This window comes from Leopardus geoffroyi, chromosome B3 (assembly GCF_018350155.1).
Source record: "Leopardus geoffroyi isolate Oge1 chromosome B3, O.geoffroyi_Oge1_pat1.0, whole genome shotgun sequence".
Taxonomy (NCBI): Eukaryota; Metazoa; Chordata; class Mammalia; order Carnivora; family Felidae; genus Leopardus; species Leopardus geoffroyi.
Window position 1 is genome coordinate 55,488,888 of NC_059337.1, and position 19,811 is coordinate 55,508,698.

At 39.8% G+C, this 19,811-nt stretch overlaps 1 protein-coding gene across 2 annotated transcripts in view; it reads left to right on the forward strand.

Annotated features, from left to right (window-relative positions):
• Positions 1 to 19,811, forward strand: part of FBN1 (fibrillin 1) — a 232,220-nt gene that overhangs the window by 99,772 nt on the left and 112,637 nt on the right. For both annotated transcript variants that reach the window (XM_045449811.1, XM_045449810.1), the window contains exons 7-9: positions 5,704 to 5,901; positions 9,324 to 9,449; positions 16,809 to 16,934. In XM_045449811.1, the coding sequence (XP_045305767.1) occupies positions 5,704 to 5,901; positions 9,324 to 9,449; positions 16,809 to 16,934 (450 nt within the window). The remainder of the gene's footprint in view (positions 1 to 5,703; positions 5,902 to 9,323; positions 9,450 to 16,808; positions 16,935 to 19,811) is intronic.

Genomic DNA, 19,811 nt, shown 5'->3' on the forward strand with positions numbered 1-19,811 from the left:
AGTTGGAAATGGGAGTTCATGGTAGTGGAGTGATGTTATGTGTATAAATGTGCTTTCTAACACTGGGAGGGGAGAGCCTAGAAATGTGAATTCAATTGACTGTTAGGGCAGCAGAGTAGTGGGTGATTAGCCTTCTGAAATTTTGATTTGCTGTTTGGTTTAGTGAGCTTGTGGTTAGTAAAATTAATAAAGAACATAGTAAAGTGCCTCATAATCCGTCAACACTATTGAAAGGAATACTATGGAATTGGGTTATGTTGAGTAGTGGTGATTCCAGTTCATGGGCTTTCTCACATTTCTAAGGGTAGACCTTCAGGTAGGCAGTCAGCTAACTTGAAGATACCTCCAATTAATAATGGTACATAAGCACTTCTCAATAATGGTAAGAGAAAGAGATAGAGACAGACAGACAGACAGACAGAAAGACAATTTAGAGCCCAAGAAGACAAAGTCGCTTTGGGGAGCTTTTGCAAAACACAAAAGGACACCCTGGCCCCAAGCTGCATCTACTGCATTGGATTCCATGGGGGTGGGAGGCGAGGGGCTGTGGGAGGACAGAGGTCCAGACATTAGTATTTTGTGGAACTTCCCAGGTGATCTGCTTATGTCCCAAAGTTAAGAATAATTGGAGTAAGAAGAAATGGCAGCAGTTATGAGACTAATTATCATCATGGAACTTCTTTGCTTTAATTTTCTTTGGACTGAAAGTTCCCTGAACTCCTTCTTGAAGAGGTTGTATTGAAATTCCACACATTAGGAGTCTGATGTGTCTCAGGCCAACCTACCTGGAAGGTAGAAGCATGCTATGACCCTGTCATGGATAAATTGATATCTCATTCTTTTTTTTTTGTAATTTTTATGGAAAGAAGGATTTAAAATAATTGGAGCCTACTGCCCAAAATTATATCCTTGTGCCTTCCCTGCAGTTTGTGGTTTAGTGACTGGGCAGGAGTGACAAGAATTCAGTGCACCACAATATTCTTTCTCTGTGAATGATGCATTTGCTTCAGGGTGAAGTCTTATTACAAATGAAAGTGAAGTACCACCGCAGGTCACAGCATTCTGAGCTGCAGAGCTGGGCAGGGGCCTAGGATCCGAGGCTGCAGATACACATTGGTTAGATCCTAAGTCTTGATAAATCTATGGGGATTGAAAACAGTCCTGAAGCCTCACCACTCAGAATGGGAACATGTACATGCAGAATTTCCCAGGAACTAGCCACACTAGAGTAAGCCCATTAAAAACAATTAAAACTGCATTTTAATTTGGTAAAGTCTTGGTCTGTTGCTCTGGTTTTTAGAGGTCTTCTAAGGAAGTGATTGTAAATCAATTTGCAAACAGAGAGTATTTTTAATAGTATATTTTAGTTGCATTAGGAATAATGATTTACATTGAGGGAATGAGTCAGACATTACTCAAGCATTGAATTAAGCACATTCCCTGTCTAGTGCTGGGACTATCTGAAAAAAAGAGTATGTAAATTTAGCCTAGTATCACGTAAGTGCTATGGGAATAATTGTAAATAATTGGATTATTAGTAAGGAATTGGGAGTGTGGGCGGATTTTTTTTTTTTTCTGTGGTTGAAGTATTGGACAGAAAAACAGCATAACTTTGGCAATCTAAGTGAAGCACAGGACAAAAAGCACACACTGCCAAATCAGAATGACATTTGAAAACCACGTTAATAGAGCATTTGCCTTCCAAGAGATTTTTAGATCCAATTCTATTTCATCCAGATTATGCGTCTCCTTCTGCACTCAGCAATTTTTATTGAAAATGTGGACCTACAAATACATTTATGTCCACTTACTAATATGCACTGTCCAATGATCTGGTTCTTTGTCCATAGTGATAAGTATTTAGTGTAGAAAGGTGTTAAGTCTATAGATTCTGTTATACATACTCAAACTTTTGGCCAAATATCTAGTATATTTAATAAAGATGGGTCCCCTACGGGCTCTAGAGATGCCTAATGAAAATTGTCAGAATTAACAAGTGCCTATTCCATTCCATGTGTTTCATATTGAGATGAGGGTAAGAACTTGACTCTAGAAAAGTATTAAGGATTATTTTCTTTTTATGAAGGTTTTCCAATGAGGAATTCATGTCTGAAGTCATGAGCCAGTGTCAGACAGGACTGAATCAGATTTTCTTTGTATTTTGTAGTATGCCTCAATTTTGCTGGTGTCCCTCTCAAAACATGTGTTTGCATCTACCCTGATTCTTTGCAATCCTCTATATAAGGTCTTTCCATGAGGTATCTTGGCAAAGTGAAAAGCAAAACAAAATCCAAGCAGTGTCGAAGAGAGGATTGTAAATTCAAATTTCTGTTCCATTATGTTTTTTAAAAGATTGAAAATGACATGCCAGCATGAATCTGTTTGATTCAAACATTTGCACTTACCTCAGTAAATTAAGAGGAGAAAAAGAAACAAACTTAAAATCCTTTCCTTGTTACCTAACATAGAAGGTTTTATCTATTTTTTAAATAAGAGATTATGTTGCTGTGATCTTGCTGGTCTCAGAAGCAATATATGTATATGTAGCCATAAAAATAATGATGGCTATTGCCTGAGACTAAACATTTCTCATCCTAAACCAGTTCATCAGTAATGAACGCTGTTGTATGTAATAATGAAAAATTGGAAGCAATTTAAATGACACGCAAAAAGAAAATTATTGAATAAATTATGTTATAACTTGATGGAAAATTATTAGCAATGAAAATAATATTTTGGAATAGTGTTTACATGGGAAAGTGCTTTTGGCAATGTTAAGTGAAAAAACCAGGATTAAAAATCGTGTATTTAATACAGTGCTATTTTGTGATCAAGAATAAAACACATGTGAACTTAGGTAATAACCTAATATGAATACCATATATGTAGCAAGGGTTTCTTTAGGTACAATTACATGAGATTTTTATTTTCTTATTTATGTTTCTACCTTTTCCTAATTGTCTGAAATATTATTTATTTAGAATCACAAAAATATATAATAAAGCGTTAAAATAGAAAAGAAATGCCATATATTAGAGAAGTATTTATTAAATGCCTATAGGTAACATTTGGAAGAATTGAATGAAACGATGAACGACTACAGCCTTTGAGTTTGCCCATGAGTTTACTGCATTTAAGAGCACTTTTGCTCCAAACTGTTATGGTACCGTCATGGTGCTGTCATTTTTTCTTTATAGACAGACTGAAATGAGGGCAGAGATTTTATTCAATAGCTCAAGCATTTAAGTTTTGTATTCTTGTTTCAATTCAACATCTATGGAAGAAGATAGTGGATTTTGAACAGATCTGGCATATTATGAGAAATATTAAAATATACCTAGAACTTGACTATCTAAAACTAAAAAATAACCAGGGGAGTAAAAAATGCATAAAAAAATTAAAAGACAATAAACTGAGGAAGTGTCAGGAGATAGGACTGGAAAGATAGATGGGGCTAGAGCATTAGAGATTTGAGGGGAACAAAGGTATAAGGTTAGTCTTTTGGAATGGTAACACTGGTGGTATTTATGTGCAATCTACACAATTTTTTGGCCCATTTGCATATCTGGTACTAGTGTTCATTAATATTTTCCTTTAAGTTGAGTTAAACTTTTTTTATTAATCCTCATCATAGCAAACATATTTGTGAAATCAGAGTCTGTTATGTGTATACTCTTTAATAATACAAATTAGAATTAATACATAACAGGGTGCCTGGGTGGCTCAGTTGGTTAAGTGTCTGACTTTGGCTCAGGTCATAATCTCACGGTTCATGAGTATGAACCCCACGTCGGGCTGTGTTCTGACACCTCGGAACCTGGAGCCTGCTTCAGATTTTGTGTCTCCCTCTCTCTGATTCTGTGTTTCCCCCTCTCTCTGCCCCTCCTCTGCTCATGCTCTATGTCTCTCCTTCTCAAAAATAAATAAACATTAAAAAATTTAAAAACAATACATGACTATTAAAACATGACAATCTAAAGTCATCTTGCATTCCATCAGTGATACACATAGCACATTTTTGCAAGCACTTGCACGGAGAGAGGGAGATGTGAAGATGGGGACTCGATGTTTTGGCCATCCTGTCCATCTCTCAAGTAATACCATAATTTGGGCCTAGTCCTCTTGCTGAACTAGACTGGGTGACGTTTTTTTTTTTTTTTAGGAACTCCTTAGAACGCTCCTCTTTCCACGTGGACATTAGGGAGGTGCCATTGACCACAGGTGGCTCATTTTAGCAAGAGAGAAGGGAGAGTGAGGAAGAACATTTAGTGATAGGGAGGAGCTGGAGTCATTACTGCAGCAAAGAAAGCAGGAGAGAGAGAGAATATGGAGAACAGCGGCATGCCTGCAAGGAAGATTCAGTTATTGTCCAAATGTGGTCATGGTCCACCCTGTTCACTCTTGCTGGTACTGTAAAGGAAGAGTTGCCCTTTGGTAAACTGCATATCTATGTCTCATGAGCTACTTAGAGAAGAAAGAAGCAAAGAAAAGTGAAAACCCAACCCAGCAGTTTCATTAGCGCACACAGTGATTTTCATAAAACTGTAGAATTCAGTGGTGAAACTAACTTACTAATAGCTAACTAATAACTAATAACTGGGGTTATTCAGTTATTTATTATTTATTTACTCCATCCCTGGACTCATGGGAAACTGTGCATTTCTGAAAATGACTTGGGGAAACATGCGATGTTGGGTGGTGGATAGAAGCCTATGGTCTCGCCACAACCCAGCCTCCCTTATCTGCCAAGGTCATTGTGGAACAGAAAGGGATATTATGGTCTCGATTTCTATCATGGCTAGGCTGGGAACAGCCTGGCTTTTGTCCTCTTTGCTCACTACATGTTAATCTTTCTTGTTTGTTGGCTGCTGAATCCAGATTGACTTTCTCCCTTTAGCAAACAAAACAACAAAACAAAACAAAACAAAAATGAAGGCAGATTTTGCATCTGGTGAGAGTAATTGGAAGTTCTCCTATGGCCTTAGCTTATCTCTGTTTACTTTAAGATGGACTTTTGCCTAAGGGTTACAGTGATTTCAGAGCAGTGTCCTTCCTCTTTATACTAAATGCCTGATGTCCTTGCATGGGTAAATTTTTTAAAATGCCTACTTGTTTGTTTGCTTGCACATTTTTTTTTGTATTTGAAAAAAGATGGACCCAATCCAAAAGAACCAGGTAACCATTTCTTTTGTTCAAAGAACTCCCAGGAAGAAAATGCCATGACTTGCCTCATTGCAAGTTTTGAAATTTTTTCTTTTTCCAGCCTAAATAATAAAAGACTCTAAGCTCCATGAGGGCAGGGATGTGGTCTATTTTAATCACCAAAACATCTACATCAAGCACAGGGACTGATTCATAGTGGGCACTGGTACATTTTCTTGAGTGAATGAATGTGTAATAGTATGCTATATTTTTATAGGACATCACAACTGTAAAGTGTTTTCCATTTGCTCATTTGATTCTTACAACAGTGTCTTCACAGTGGATAGGAACTGGTGTTTTTATCCCTATGTTGTAGGTGAGGAAGATGGAGGTGAGCAGAATGATCTGCCCAAGGCTTTGCACAGAGTCAGTGATGTGTGGTTCTATCCCTGAAGACTGTTTCCCAGTTTGGAGTCCAGCAAGATGGGGCACAGCTGTTCCTCTGCGTGATGGTTCCTGCTTTCCTGGACCTTTCATGGAATTCTCCTTCTTTATTTTCAGATTACAGGACGGGCCCATGTTTTACCGTGGTCAGCAACCAGATGTGCCAGGGACAGCTCAGCGGGATTGTCTGCACAAAAACACTCTGCTGTGCCACTGTCGGCCGAGCCTGGGGCCACCCCTGTGAGATGTGCCCCGCCCAGCCCCACCCCTGTCGTCGAGGCTTCATTCCAAATATCCGTACGGGAGCCTGTCAAGGTAAACCCCTGGCTGATGGAGCTCTTAATGGATTCATCTTATTTGCTCTGGAGAGCCATTCTCCAGTGAAGTTGGAGAGAATGGAAAAGCGGTGTCAGAGACATAACTTCACGATTTCGCTGACGGCATGATATCCAACTTAGGCATTAGGAGCGTGGATCAAGAGAGAGCAGCTGGTCTCCTTGGAGTTTTCCTTGCCAGCAGCTCCCCCTCCGAACCCAGAGGTGTTTCTGTGGGGTGGTGTGATACTGGTTGCAGTAATGCTGTGCGTTAGAGCAATGCTATGTATAAACACAAAGCAAAATTTGTGAACAAGGTACTTTGTTTTTCTTATTTTTTCCCTCCATTTGATATTGTTGGAGTTCCTCTGTCTCCTGGGTTGTCCTTAGTTGACCTCAAGAAAATTGTTCCTCTCTCCATTTTACATGCTACATTATGCTTTTTTTTTTTTTTTTACAAGTCAGAAATAAATTAAGATTTGTTTCACAGTTTTAAATATCCCCAGATGTCGCCTGCTTGCTTCTTCTCCTGTCTCCCATAGAAGCCCTTACTCTGTTTTTGGCTTTTACTCCTATTCTTCCAGCTGTACAAATTCTTTTATTGTCTGGATGTCTGGCAGGAAACAGGAGGAAGTGAACGGAGGCAGTTCAGCACTAAACTGATGGGATTGAAAACTCCCAGGCTGTATCTGCTTCCTTTAGACATCTTCAGTGCTTTTTTTTTTTTTTTTTTTTAACAAGTTGCAATATTTTCAGAAAATTCAGGGTATGGTTTTCTGAGGCAAATAGATACCAGTTTGGTTTGGTTCTGTGTGTTAATTCTAAGGCTGATATGCAGTAAAACAGAATTTGAGACGAATCACACAGTTCTGTGGGTCTCCATTAAATTCTGCTTCCACAAATTCCACTTGTGATAAACACTGTTGGTCTTGGCTCCTGACTTCTGGGTACAACATAAGCTCCTTTATGTGCCCTTCAACTTGTCCTTCTGAATGTCAGGAGCAGCAAGAAGTCACTTTGGAACAAAGGAATTACAAAGGGGTCTATTGTGTGATTTTATAAAGTAAAGAGTTAGTTTAGTTCCCCCTTTCTTGGGAACCTTAGTTATTTTTCTTATCCTTAGAAGTGAATTTTGAAGAAATTCTTGGTTTTGGTGTTTGGAAGCCAGCTAATACCCGTGAACTCATTGACATAGACCAGAAAGCCAGATTTGATGTGCCCAACTATCCATCCATGAGTCATTGTCAGAGGTTGAGGCACTGAGACAGTTGGGGGACAGAGAATGACGAGGGAGAGAGAAGAGTGGCTACTCTGCGACTTTGCTGTGCATTTCCTACAATCTAGACCTGTCCACCATTTTCTTTCTGCCCCTTCCTGACTCTGCTATTCAAGAGTCAGGAAAAGAAAGATTTTTATCAGAAATTTTGTGAAACCCATGAAATCAAAATGGCAGTTATATTGACACTTTGAGAATTAAACTCTTCATGTTTGGGTGTGGGATTTTTTGGAGCAAGTCTGCTATAGGCTTGGGGCTCTGTTATCCTTTCCAGTGTTTTTAGACTTTGGGCCAGATGTGAGGGGCTGTGGGCAAATGGGTTCATAAAGGAGCTTATTCTGTCTTCAGTCGTGGAAGGCATGGCCAGCAGAGAAGTGCCCTCCTGTGTATTTCCTCTTGGCCAAAAATTATGACCAACAGGACTATCAAGTTTTGCTTATATGTGCAATCAATTTCAAATAACATTTCAATAACATATTCAGCATATCAAGAGAATGGAAACTTCTGGTCTCAGATAAAATTGAGATCAGCTATAAAACATAATCTAATTATACTGCCCATATAGTGATTCATTTGTGGGCCAGGACATTCCATTTAAAACAGTGACAGTTTGATAGCAAAATAAATTGTTGCTCCTTGAGTACCCTTTCCCTCATGCCAACTTTTCTGAAGAACATGGGGTAGTAGAGACTTTAAAACTGGTGATCACTCTCTTGTTTCATACAATGAAGGGTAAAACAAGAGAGTACCCTAGGCTTCCAGATTTCTAAAAGAATATGCAAAGTGAGAGAAAGAAAAGTTAGACTGCCACTCTGGGGGTCCTTTATTAAACTAGACTTTTGTGTGTATTTATACACATATATACATACATATGTAATGAAGAGATGGAGAGAATGTACATATATTTTTTACAGTCTTTCCAACTCAACACAATGAGCCTGGAATGATTACTTTTGTTCCTAGAAAGTTCATATGTGGGGCTACATGTGGGACCATAGTTATTGGGTGCCAGGGATATAGCAGTGAACAAAACAGAGGGAAAACCTGCTGTCTGGAACTTGAATTAAAGACAATGGGTTTATAAAACAAAACAAAGCAAACAAGCATTTATTCGGTCAGCTGGTGATTCATCCTAAGGAAAAAAGTAAGCAAAGTAGGAAGGGTGGTGAGTGACAGGGGGCTGGCTGTTGCTGTTTGGCCAGTGAAGGATGTACTGCTATAGTGAACAGAGACCTACCGGATAGATGGGATGGTGTGAACCTTTATGGAGGAAGAATGATCCAGGCAAAGGGGCCACTATTAAAAACCCTGAGGCAAGTGCATCCTTGGTATATTTAAAGAATGGCAAGGCAGCCAGTTTAGAAGGAGAGTGACAGAGAGGGAGAGGAGGTCAGAAGATGAGAGCAGAGAGTAGAGGGGGCAGGTAGAATCTTTTCAGATAGGTGCTTGAGTTTTGAGCTGGGAGGACACACTGACTTACTTTAAAAAGTTTCCCTCTGGTGGCTTCTCTGCCAGCAAAGTAAGACTGCGTATTCATCTCGGGTCTCTCTCACTTCTTAGTCTAATTTCCTGGGTTGTTTAATTTTTACTGCACAAGACAATTCTACAGAATGGAAGGTGAACATTTTCCATTTCCTCTGCATAAAAGCATTCACTGTCTCATACAGTCTCTGTGATCTTACGTAAATTCTGCTTTAACTGAATCATTCAATATAAGTCTTAGAGACAGTTTTATTATAGAAATGTGTTGCTTTTTGATTCTAAGAATTTCTTGAATAACTCTAGTTATTATTGTCAGCCTTTTTATCATTGCATCCTGTAACTTGCAGCCTTCATAATAAAACCCACAAAAATCAGTATAAATATTGCCTTCTACACAAGAGAAGATGGAAGGTGGGAAAAAACATTTGTGACCTCTTACCAACCGTTACTAACCAACTTATGTTACTCAAAAATTTATTTTACATAAAGCAATTGTGAGAAATAGTTTCTCTCATTGTATTCCAAATATTGCAATGGACAAATAACTCGTTGACATAAATAGAGTAATATAGACATAAAAACTGTCACATTTTCTTCTGCAGTAACTTTTATATGAATGTCTCCCTCTCTCCCTTTCTCTCTCTCTGTTTCCTAAAATCTGACAGATGTGGATGAATGCCAGGCCATCCCTGGGCTCTGTCAAGGAGGAAATTGCATTAATACTGTTGGGTCTTTTGAGTGCAAATGCCCTGCTGGACACAAATTTAATGAAGCATCACAAAAATGTGAAGGTAAGAAATACTATGCTTTGCAGTGAAGGGGTGGAGGGGCAGGCAAAACGCAAATCAACGACAAGCTTTATTGTAAATTGTTCCAAAATCCTTCTGTCTTTGTCATTCCTGTGAATGTGTAAATATAATATTCTTACCAGGAATAATATGCCTTTGTGCTAGTGAACCAGAAAAACCCTGCAGCTTTTTCCAGTTTTATAGACCCAAAATAAGAGATCCATCTGAATCAAATTAAATATTAAAACATGAAATATTTTTGAACCAATATTTGGGTTAAAATGTTCAAGACACATGTTTTTGCATAGTTCTAGAGACATGAATTTAAATTTAATCATTACGTATCATTCAGAAGGACATATCTTCTGATTTTTTTTTTTTTTTTTTAGTTAAAATGTATGTTTGTTAGTTTTTGGAGAGATTAACTCTTCTACTTATGCTCCGAGTACAAGGTTAGTATTTTCTTTTGTGCCTATCAAATGGAAGCTTTTTTTTAATGGTAATCAAACAGAAAAATAACTGGAGGTAAATTTATACATTTGCATTTAGTTTCTAGATTGAGCTCCTAAAATGTGCATAGAGGGACTATGTTCATATGTACCGCTACTACTGCTTGCCAAAAAGAGGCCTGGCATCCAAGGCCATAAGAAATGCTTTTTCCATGAGAGGGAAACATCTAGGAAATAAGTAGGCGGCATCCAACTCTCTTTTCTTTGATGAGTGCATGCACCTTGCATGTATAATGGCTGACAGTAATATAACAAGGTACATCTCTTATCAAACTCAGCAGACAAAACTTCTTCCTTAATTTTTAGCTGTACCTTGTGTGATATAAAGTTGCATTTAGATGCATGCACTTTTGTTGAAAGCAGCTGCTGTTGTGTCTATACTCCTAAACCCCAGCAATGAGGAATAATTCATTCTGAGTCATGGGCTTAGTTCATTAATCTTCTTTGTGGATAGCCACAGTATATCATATGTGGGAAAGACAGCTTCAGATTTGAAGAGCAGTTCATAAATGACACATGAGAAGTTTAATATCTACTTGCCCTGAAACTGAGTAATCTGAAATCTGGCACTGATGGAATTATCTTTATGGGTTAGAGTTTTTTTGTTTTTTTGGGTTTTTTTTTTTTTTAGCGTTCATTCATTTTTGAGAGACACAGAGACACAGAGCGTTAGTGGGAGAGGGAGCAGAGAGAGCAGGACACACAGAATCAGAAGTAGGCTCCAGGCTCCGAGCTCTCAGCACAGATGTGGGGCTCGAACCCATGAACCGTGAGATCATGACCTGAGCCGTAGTCAGACACCCAACCGAGTGAGCCACCCAGGTGCCCCTAGAGTTGTTTTTAAGTTATCAATCACGTAGAATTTATAATAATATGTTCTTGAACATGCTATGAACAGTTGAGGGAGCTGTGAAAAATACATTCTTCCTAAGGAATTAGGACTCTGTAAAAACACAGTAAGTTTCAAAGAACGATAAAGTTGACTCTTCCAGGCCAACGTATTTTAGAAGTTCTGTTGTAGATTTAAGTTAGAAGCAGAGGATGTTGCTACTGAATGAGGCAAAGAACTTAAGTACCTGTACCCTTTCATGTTATAAATTAAAGAACTGGGTATGGTAAGTGCCCTGTTTGAAGTCATTTAGATGGCACTAGCATTTACTTCTTTTGATTCACACTGTGGTACTTGTGATGTCATATTATATTGCCTTCTTTCCCGGATGTAAGCCATAATCTCCAATATTAATATTTATCTTTCCTAATATTTTGAAAATTTTTAAATATTATAGTATATATTTTCAGGTATTATATACATATATCTTTATGCCACTTATAATAAGCTGTCAGGTTTATAATAGCATGCAAAATCCACCTCAGCAATGGGTTGTGTCTTATATTTTCAGGTTTTCTCGGCTTGATATATTCAGCTTAGATACAGTCAGCTTCAAGATTTAGGGCACTATGATCCATATGACTTGTCCAGTCATCTGGACAAGTTTTGCTTTTTGGAATTAGATAGCTTCCATCTTGGAGTAGAATTGTTTTCCTGTGTCCCTTGCCTTTCACTCACCTGTCAGTTAACAACTGTCAGGATTGATCACCTTGTGTGGTCATGAACGAGACAGAAGATGCACAGATTTAATACTCAGACTGAAAGAAAAATCATTCAAAATCCTTTTGTTAATGCTAAGAAACCTATTATGGTGCTGTATCCAATGGACAAAAAAATTCAGTCTGAAAATTACTTAATCCTTTTTCGCAAATATTTTTTTTTCCGGCTGCATATTGAAATCAGTAGCAAGATAAAAACAGCATACTTTTGGCTAGACCTTTTTTTTTTCCTTAGCCATCTACGGTTACATTAAATTCAGATGATGGGTTTTTTTTCCCCCTCTCTTTTATTTTTTTTTATGCAAAATTGATACTGGAAGAGAATGTCCTGTTTGTATTATGTGTACTCTGGCCTGGAAGCTGGTTCGGGCATTATTGCCCTGTCTTACTCTGGTAGGAGAGTAATCAGAAAGTCCCCAGAGAACGCTTGGTGAACTGGGTCTCCTCCTTCAACTCCCTTGCTTTTCTCCAGCTTTATGCCTGTCTATGGGAATGGCACAACTCTGGGCATAGGATGATTGATAGGATGGTCAATAGAAGGAATTCCAGAAAAACTGGCCCACACAGTGAAGGGATGAAGAGAACATCTGTGTGCCCTGGGAAGATGGTCAGCCACAGTGGGATTCTGTGCCCTTGTGAAAATCGTTCTGGCACTTTTCCCATTACTTAGAGTGGCTTTTAAAATGCATCTTCCTCTTGACTTGGAAAGGAAGGAACTGGGTACCTGGAAGCCCACAGTAATTTATTTAAAAAACCAATTCAATAAAAAATTGGCTTTAGCAAATTTACAAGCTGCTAACCTTTACTCCCTCAGGGATGGGGAGAGCAGTTTTTTGTTTTTTTTTCAGTGAGATCTGCCTTTTGCAGAATTCTCCCTTCTTCAAATATCCCTTTTGCCCTGAAACTATACCAAATTTTATATCATTACATGCAACTTAGATTCCTTTGAAACGTAAATGATCAAGCAGAAGTGATCAATTAACAACTATTAATTTTTCATAAATTTAAGAAGGAATATTGAGATTTATAGCTGTGATTTGAGGGGGGGGGAAGGGAAACAGAGTTCACGCCCACCTTCATTGTTGATTTTTCCAATGACTCTTGAGGGTGCACATTGAAAGAACACATGAGCCTTTTCTTTTTGGAAACCGAGTCCATATTTGCATAGGTTACTGTGGGAGGAAATTAAGAAATAAAAAGTGTAATTAAAGGATTAAGTTTTATTTCTGGAAGAAGTCCCTTGGATTCCTAATTAACCACTAATATTTTGGGACTTAGATTACCACCAGCCCAGCCTTTAGCAATTATACCAGCGCTGCATGATGCAAAGGACTTTTTAAAAATGTAGCCCCTACATCTGTGTCCTCCCTAATACATGGCCAAAAACCTTAAGACTTCCCCTTTCTGAAATAGTGACATATTCATCTGATGGCTACTTGCTATGAGGGGCTCTTATCCTCTCAGGCACCAAGGACAATTCCTGGGGCTTCTTGACCCACTGACTTACTACTCCTGGGGCTATTTGACTTACAGTTGGGGCCCCATGCTCTGCAGCTCATTGTAAACCCTTGACTCCCACTGTTCAGCGTCACCAGCTCCCTACATGTTGCTGAACACAATTTCTGTGGTGCAGGCATAAGAGCCCTAGGAATAAGGTAGACCTGGGCCTACACCTGGTAATGTCCCCCCACCTGTGTGATCTTGGACAAATCAGTTACCAGCTCTGAGTTACTGCAGCTTTCAGATGAGGAGGTTGAACGGGGTCCCTTCCATTTCTGTAATCCAGACTCAGTTGTCACATTTCTCATTATTTCCCAGTTGTGATCAGATAGCGGGTGCTGTATGCGGGCATATATGGTATGACTATAAAATAGTAGGGCTGATATTATTTTCAACATGACTTGAAGAATCAGCTTATTTACTTTTTAGCCAGATTTTTTACACTGGATTTTCCTGTGTCCAGGCAGCAAATCTGGACAGAAAGGGCCTACCACTGTGTCCCTTCTTGGACACACAGCAAGAGGCCAGTGAGACCATAAGCATGGCTACTTCCCAGCAGCTTTGCCTCTCCCTTCTGCCCTAAGGAGCCAGGGAGAAGTGTCCAGAGCACAGAAGCATCTCTTCCCAGTCAAGCCTCACTTCCCACCAGGCCCCCACAAACTGATTTACTTTTATGGCTGATATTTAATACAGACTGGCTCACAGAAATGCTAAGAAATCCACTGATCTCCAACTCTCTTATGTGGGATCCCTGAATTCTATTAAAAGGAGGTAAATACAGCATGCTAAGAGCCTGAAAAAAATAATAGATTAGTATGAGTTTCGAAGTATAAGTGATTTCAATTCAGATACTTTATTCCGGCCTTTTACTATTGAGGGGACTTCACCACGGCCTGGTCACAAAATCAGAACTCCTGCCCCTGTTGCCATGCAGCAACAGGACTGAGAAGCAAGAAGACTCAGGAAAGTAGAAGGGCCTTGGACACATGAAGAAAAATGGGTATGTCACCGAGGAGAGGACACTAAAGGGAATTCAAAACCATTTAAGCTCCTTCAAATGGAATAATTTGGCCTAGTCCAGTTTTATCTTTATCTGGGTGAAAATTAGGGAGGTGTATACTATGATGTATTTCCTGACTTACTGACCTCTGGGGCCATGCACCTAAGTGGGATCCCTGCCCCTCTCCCTCTTGCCCAGCCCCTGGCAATGGGAGACTTGGGTTTAACATCACTTTATAAATGAACCTCTTTGTTCTTATTTTCAGTGTTACTCATGCTGGTTTTCTGAAGGCCTCAGGAAAATGCAAGAGCTCTCCCTGGGATAGCTATCTCTATCCCAGAATTATAGAGATCGGGTCCTATGCCCATATCTATACTGTGAGGAATAGATGAGTTGATACACATAAAGCATTTAATCAATACCTCACACTCAATACCTGTCAACTCTCATTATTATTATTGTTGTCGTTGCTATTATCTTCAGTAAAGGGGCCAAAGCTAACCTAGCCAGCATGTGAAAGATGTCTGCTCCGTCCTGCCAGTTCATTCTGTTTTTTGAATAACTTTTTCTGATGTGTTTTGTCACTTAAATAACCCCCTTGGCTATTGGTGTATGTTAAGTGGCCTTAAAAAGGACGGTCACAGTCATTTATACTAACAGGTAGAAAAATATTTCTTTAAATAGACACTTGTTGTTCACATGATCTTCAATAGGAGTTTAATGACTCAGACATTTATCTTTAGGGACATTTTGAGGAAGGTATGTTTTCTTCTTGATACCTCTGTGTTACAGGGATACATCCTCTTCTATTCTTAAATAGGGTTATTGAATCCTCTAGGCTGAGCTTGTTTGTTTGTTTGTTTGTTTGTTTTTTAAGTAGGAGTGTGGCTGGTAAATGCAGGAGGATTGATGGTAAAGAACTGTCTTAAAATGTGCTTTCTGATATTATGCTAGTTCTAGAACCTTAGGCTCCATCCCTGGTGGTTTCTCAGCCTGACTTTCACTGACTCCAGTAAAATTTCTGCCGGAATAGAAATACACATCTTTACCATTATACAACTTCACAATGACAATGCTGTTTATGTTAGCATTGACTCTAATATAAGCAGGGAAATATTGTTTGGTTTAGCCTCTAGCCTAGCATAGAAGAATGGGGATTTTGGTTTTAAAAAGGCTAAACTGCATGTAAACAGTGTCTCTGCTGCCTTTTTGACTAACAGGGTGAACTTGAGTCAGAAGACACTTGAATCTGGTCCACTTAGAACTCTATTTTGTTTTACAAGTGAAGAGCAGTACTTAAACTAGAGAAGAAATACTCTTTTTTTTTTTTTTTTTTAAATTTAGGGCTTTCTGAGTGCCCACCGTGTAGTCTGGCCATTGCAATACTCCCAGGGCACTTGGGTCAAACCACACCTCTCCTTAGGTGAGTGCAGAAAGCCCACTCCTCTTGGAGTCAAGGTCATGTGCTCTGAGTTTACTTTTAGCCTAACAGGAAGTTCTGAATTCCTTTTTTTCCCCTCACTGGTGCCACATCTGTTGACAACTGTCAGTGTCTGAATCTGGTTCTTGAAAAGCTCCCCTTGGGGCGCCTGGGTGGCGCAGTCGGTTAAGCGTCCGACTTCAGCCAGGTCACGATCTCGCGGTCCGTGAGTTCGAGCCCCGCGTCGGGCTCTGGGCTGATGGCTCAGAGCCTGGAGCCTGTTTCCGATTCTGTGTCTCCCTCTCTCTGTGCCCCTCCCCCGTTCATGCTCTGTCTCTCTCTGTCCCAAAAATAAATAAACGTTGAAAAAAAAAAAATTAAAAAAAAAAAAAAAAAAAAAAGAAAAGCTCCCCTTGAAGGAAATGGCTGTATTTGTCCTAAGGAACTTTTACTGCTTCCTTGGAAGAGACCATTGGCCTCGGGCCCCGAGAGCTAACTCTAACTATGGCCTCTGCTGACCCCACAGGGTATTCAGTGGTTTTCAGAGCTTTCCCCACTGGTGCAGATGACCAGACCACCATCTTCCTGTTCTCCATGATCAGTCACTGGGTTTGGGCTCATGGGAAGCATGGAGTCCGGGCTGAGACGGCTCTCCACAGCTCAGGCAGTCCTGGAAGGAGCTGAAAACTGAAGGCTGTCTGCTGATAGCACCCCCAGTACCGGGACAAGTCCTTCCTTGAGAGAGATCTGGGTGAAGCATCCCAGTGCCCCCCGCCATTCACTTACCAAACCCGCAGAAAACCATCATCATGGCAGTTTGGGTGCCCCTGAAAACACCAAGATGTCTCTGAGTCTTGGTCAGCGCTCAGACCACATGGTCTCTGTAGGATTTCAGTATCTGCTTTGTGGAAGATCCAATTGTAAATAAATGCAGGAACTGATGCAGAATACAGAGTAATAAATATAAAGGGAGATTAACTCAGTGCAAAACATGGAGAAAAGAGGGAAAACAAAATTTTAAACTAAGTGACATTTGGAATCTTAGCATGCTATAGTTAGTTGGTAAAACAGTATATACTTTTAGATTTTACAGGGCAAGTTTCTTTTATTTTGAGCTAATGTCTTGGGTAAGACTGTGTTGAAAGAAGAAGCACCCACTTCTGGGTCAATAGTCAATGAATTGACTATGTCATGTGCTGCTTTTATTCTGTAAAGATTGCTGTTTCTGGGGGCATGGTTTGACTGGTGTTACATTTGAACCTCCCTTGGTGATGAACAGTTGTATACTGCGTTCTGTGTATAGTAACCCCTTCTTTACGTTTCAGATATTGATGAATGCAGCACCATTCCTGGGATCTGTGATGGGGGCGAATGTACAAACACGGTCAGCAGTTACTTTTGCAAATGTCCTCCTGGTTTTTACACCTCTCCTGATGGTACCAGATGCATAGGTAGGTTTAATTATAAACAGCATAAACAGTGATTTCTACAAACCAGTTCCCTAATGAACATCTTTCTAAACACGTTTGTTAAAGGGAACTAATAATTTCTCATTTTATGTAAAATGTACATTTACATTTCATTAAACAGTGGAGCACTGTCTTAAAGAAAAGAGACATCTTGTCCTCTTGTATTAGGATGTTTGCCTCCCAGAAAAGGGATGATCCAGGAGCCCATACAGATGTCCTCGGTCTATAAATTAACTTTGCAGTTATGTTAAGTGTCAAACCTTCAGTCGTTTCCTGGGACCTGTGTTAATTTAGGTCTGAAATTTTGCAGTAATCTCTTAATTGGTCTCCCTGCTTCCTGGCTTCTCTACAATCTATCTTGTCAGATTTATCTTCCTAAAATAGTGCTTTGATTAAATAATTCTTTTGCTCACAAACCTCTGGTAGTTTTCCATTAGGATTTGGAAATTAGTGGTTTTCAGTCTGTGCCCCTTGGATCCTTCAGATATAGAAAAGGTCTCCAGAGCTGCTAGGGTGGGAGAGGGGAACAGTGAGAAGGAGGAGACTAAGGGGACAGGACCCCTCCCCCCCAGTCGGTGCCCCCCACGTGCACACACTCTGCTTTTATCTAGTGGGGTCTTAGGCTTCTACATAAAATATCAATTAAAATAAGGGATTTTGTTATTAAAAAATAGGTTTGATAACTGTCAGACTTAATGAGTATTAAGACTTACCTCAAAGTCTAGTCTGCTAGAGAAAAGTTCAAGTTCCAGGTGTGTAGCCTAATACTTAAAGACACTCTCTGACCTCTCTCAGCCTTGCTGACTTATCAGCACAGTCCCTGCTTCTCACCCTCAAACAGGTCATTTGTTTTGATTCCTTCATGCCTTTAATCATACATGTTGTGCTACTCAGGATACTCTTCTCAGCTCAAGCCCCCTTTCCTGCTTCTACTCAGGCTCTCTGTCTTTGAAGATGTCCCAGATCAGCTTACCTGAAAGCGGTTTCTCCCTTACCTGAGGAAATACTTCTCATAAATGGTCTTCTAGGGACATTTTATGTCTGTATGTTTTTATCTCCCTAGTTAAGTTGTAAGCTCTCCTTAAAGCCTACATAACTGCTATCCTCACATATCCCTGGTGGTTCTTGGCACAATTCCTTGCATGTTGTAGGCACTCAGTAAGTATTTGTTGAATATCAAAATGAGTACTTCCTTATTATTAGGGCACAGCTAGGAAGCCTATGGCAATGGCCTTGGAGAAAAACGAATTCTATCTTTTGATGTTTGTCTCTGGCTCATATTTTCTGAGACACTCAGCTTCGCATCCTCACCACAAGCCATGAATTTCAGACCCAAACAGAGTTGCACTTGAAATTCTGAATTCCTTTTTACTTAATCATGTAATAAAAGCTGAGGGCGGTCTCTTTAGTTGACATTTGAATAAGTACAACCAGTGAGGGAAGCATATCTGGGCTTTTCCTTAGAAACAACGGTGGTGCCCACATTGCCTGATTTTCCAGGATCTCTCCACGTATACTGGAACTGCAGGGAAGGGACAGCGGCTGCAATCCACAGAGCTCCTTCTTCTCCCCAAACTGGCCCAACTAGCACTTGACATCTGAGGGATATGCTTAGCAGAGAGGTAGATTAGAAGTTCTTTCTGGGCCAGAAAATGGGTAGATATGTTTTTTAACCTTCAAAGGAGCCCCAAATTATACTAAAATGATTAAAACACATTTACATATCAGATGGTTTACATTTTTAAAATACTTTTACCAAATATACCCATACTATTTACAAAGAAAGTGAGGTATAGGGAGGAGACTAAGATTCATGGGTGACCTCCTAGGTGTGAGCTATTATGGAAATTATCTGACTTAATGTTCACAACCATACTGAACATGAGAAGAAGCTGAGGTTTACAGAGTCCACATAAGTAATTTGGTTCGATTGCTTAAGCAGCTAAGAAGTGAAGTTGCTGAGATCCCAACTTGGGCCCCAGCCCACGGTCCCTAACCCAGTCATTGCTCCCTCTGGAGTGAACACCAGACACAGTAAATAGGCAAGCAAGCTTTCTTCTTCTTTGGTACTTTGTTTGTTGCCATAGTTAGGAACTTGTTACATAAAATGCTCCAAGTGACCTTTCGGCCTTCCCTAATGCTGGTATTTCCTGCCATGGTAAACCACAGAGACACCCTCAACTGCCGCCCGCCCCCCCCCCCTCACCAAATATCCCTAGTGAAAAGAAAATACATACAGTCTCCAACTTATAGACAAATCCAAGATTTGCTTTTAGGTTGCCTATTTGGAATTAGTAAATCTAACCAATAGAAAACCCCACACGTGGCTAGTGGTATATCATATCTTCCTGATACTTCTCTTCTAAGCATGAGATTCCACCTGTTACCTTTAGCCCCCACATTCTCAGGCTCTCAAACCTCCCTGTCTCACCACTCCCTTTTTCCTGTAAGCTTTTGCAGTATTATTTTATTTTTTTGTTCTGTGATCTTGCTTTGGTGCTTTATAATAACTTGTGTAGGGCGGTCTTTTCATCTTAGTGTGTTCTGTCTCATCAATTCCCAGGAATCCTGATGACATCCTGTACCTAGTTTGGGCCTTACAACTCCTAGCTCCTGGTTGGACACAACGATGTTAGTGACTGGTTATGAGAGGCCTATTGATAGGCTAGGATGACCCGCAAACACCTATTTAATCCAGAATATATTTGTTTTGATAGAATGTGACTTCTGCATTCTGAAAGAAAAGGCCAAGTGATTCAGAAGGAGAAAAAGGAAGAAAGCTTCCTACCCCTTTTTGCCAGATGTCTTGGCCAGAGCAAATTCAAAATAGAAGAAGGCATCTATGCCTCCTCCTGCCCT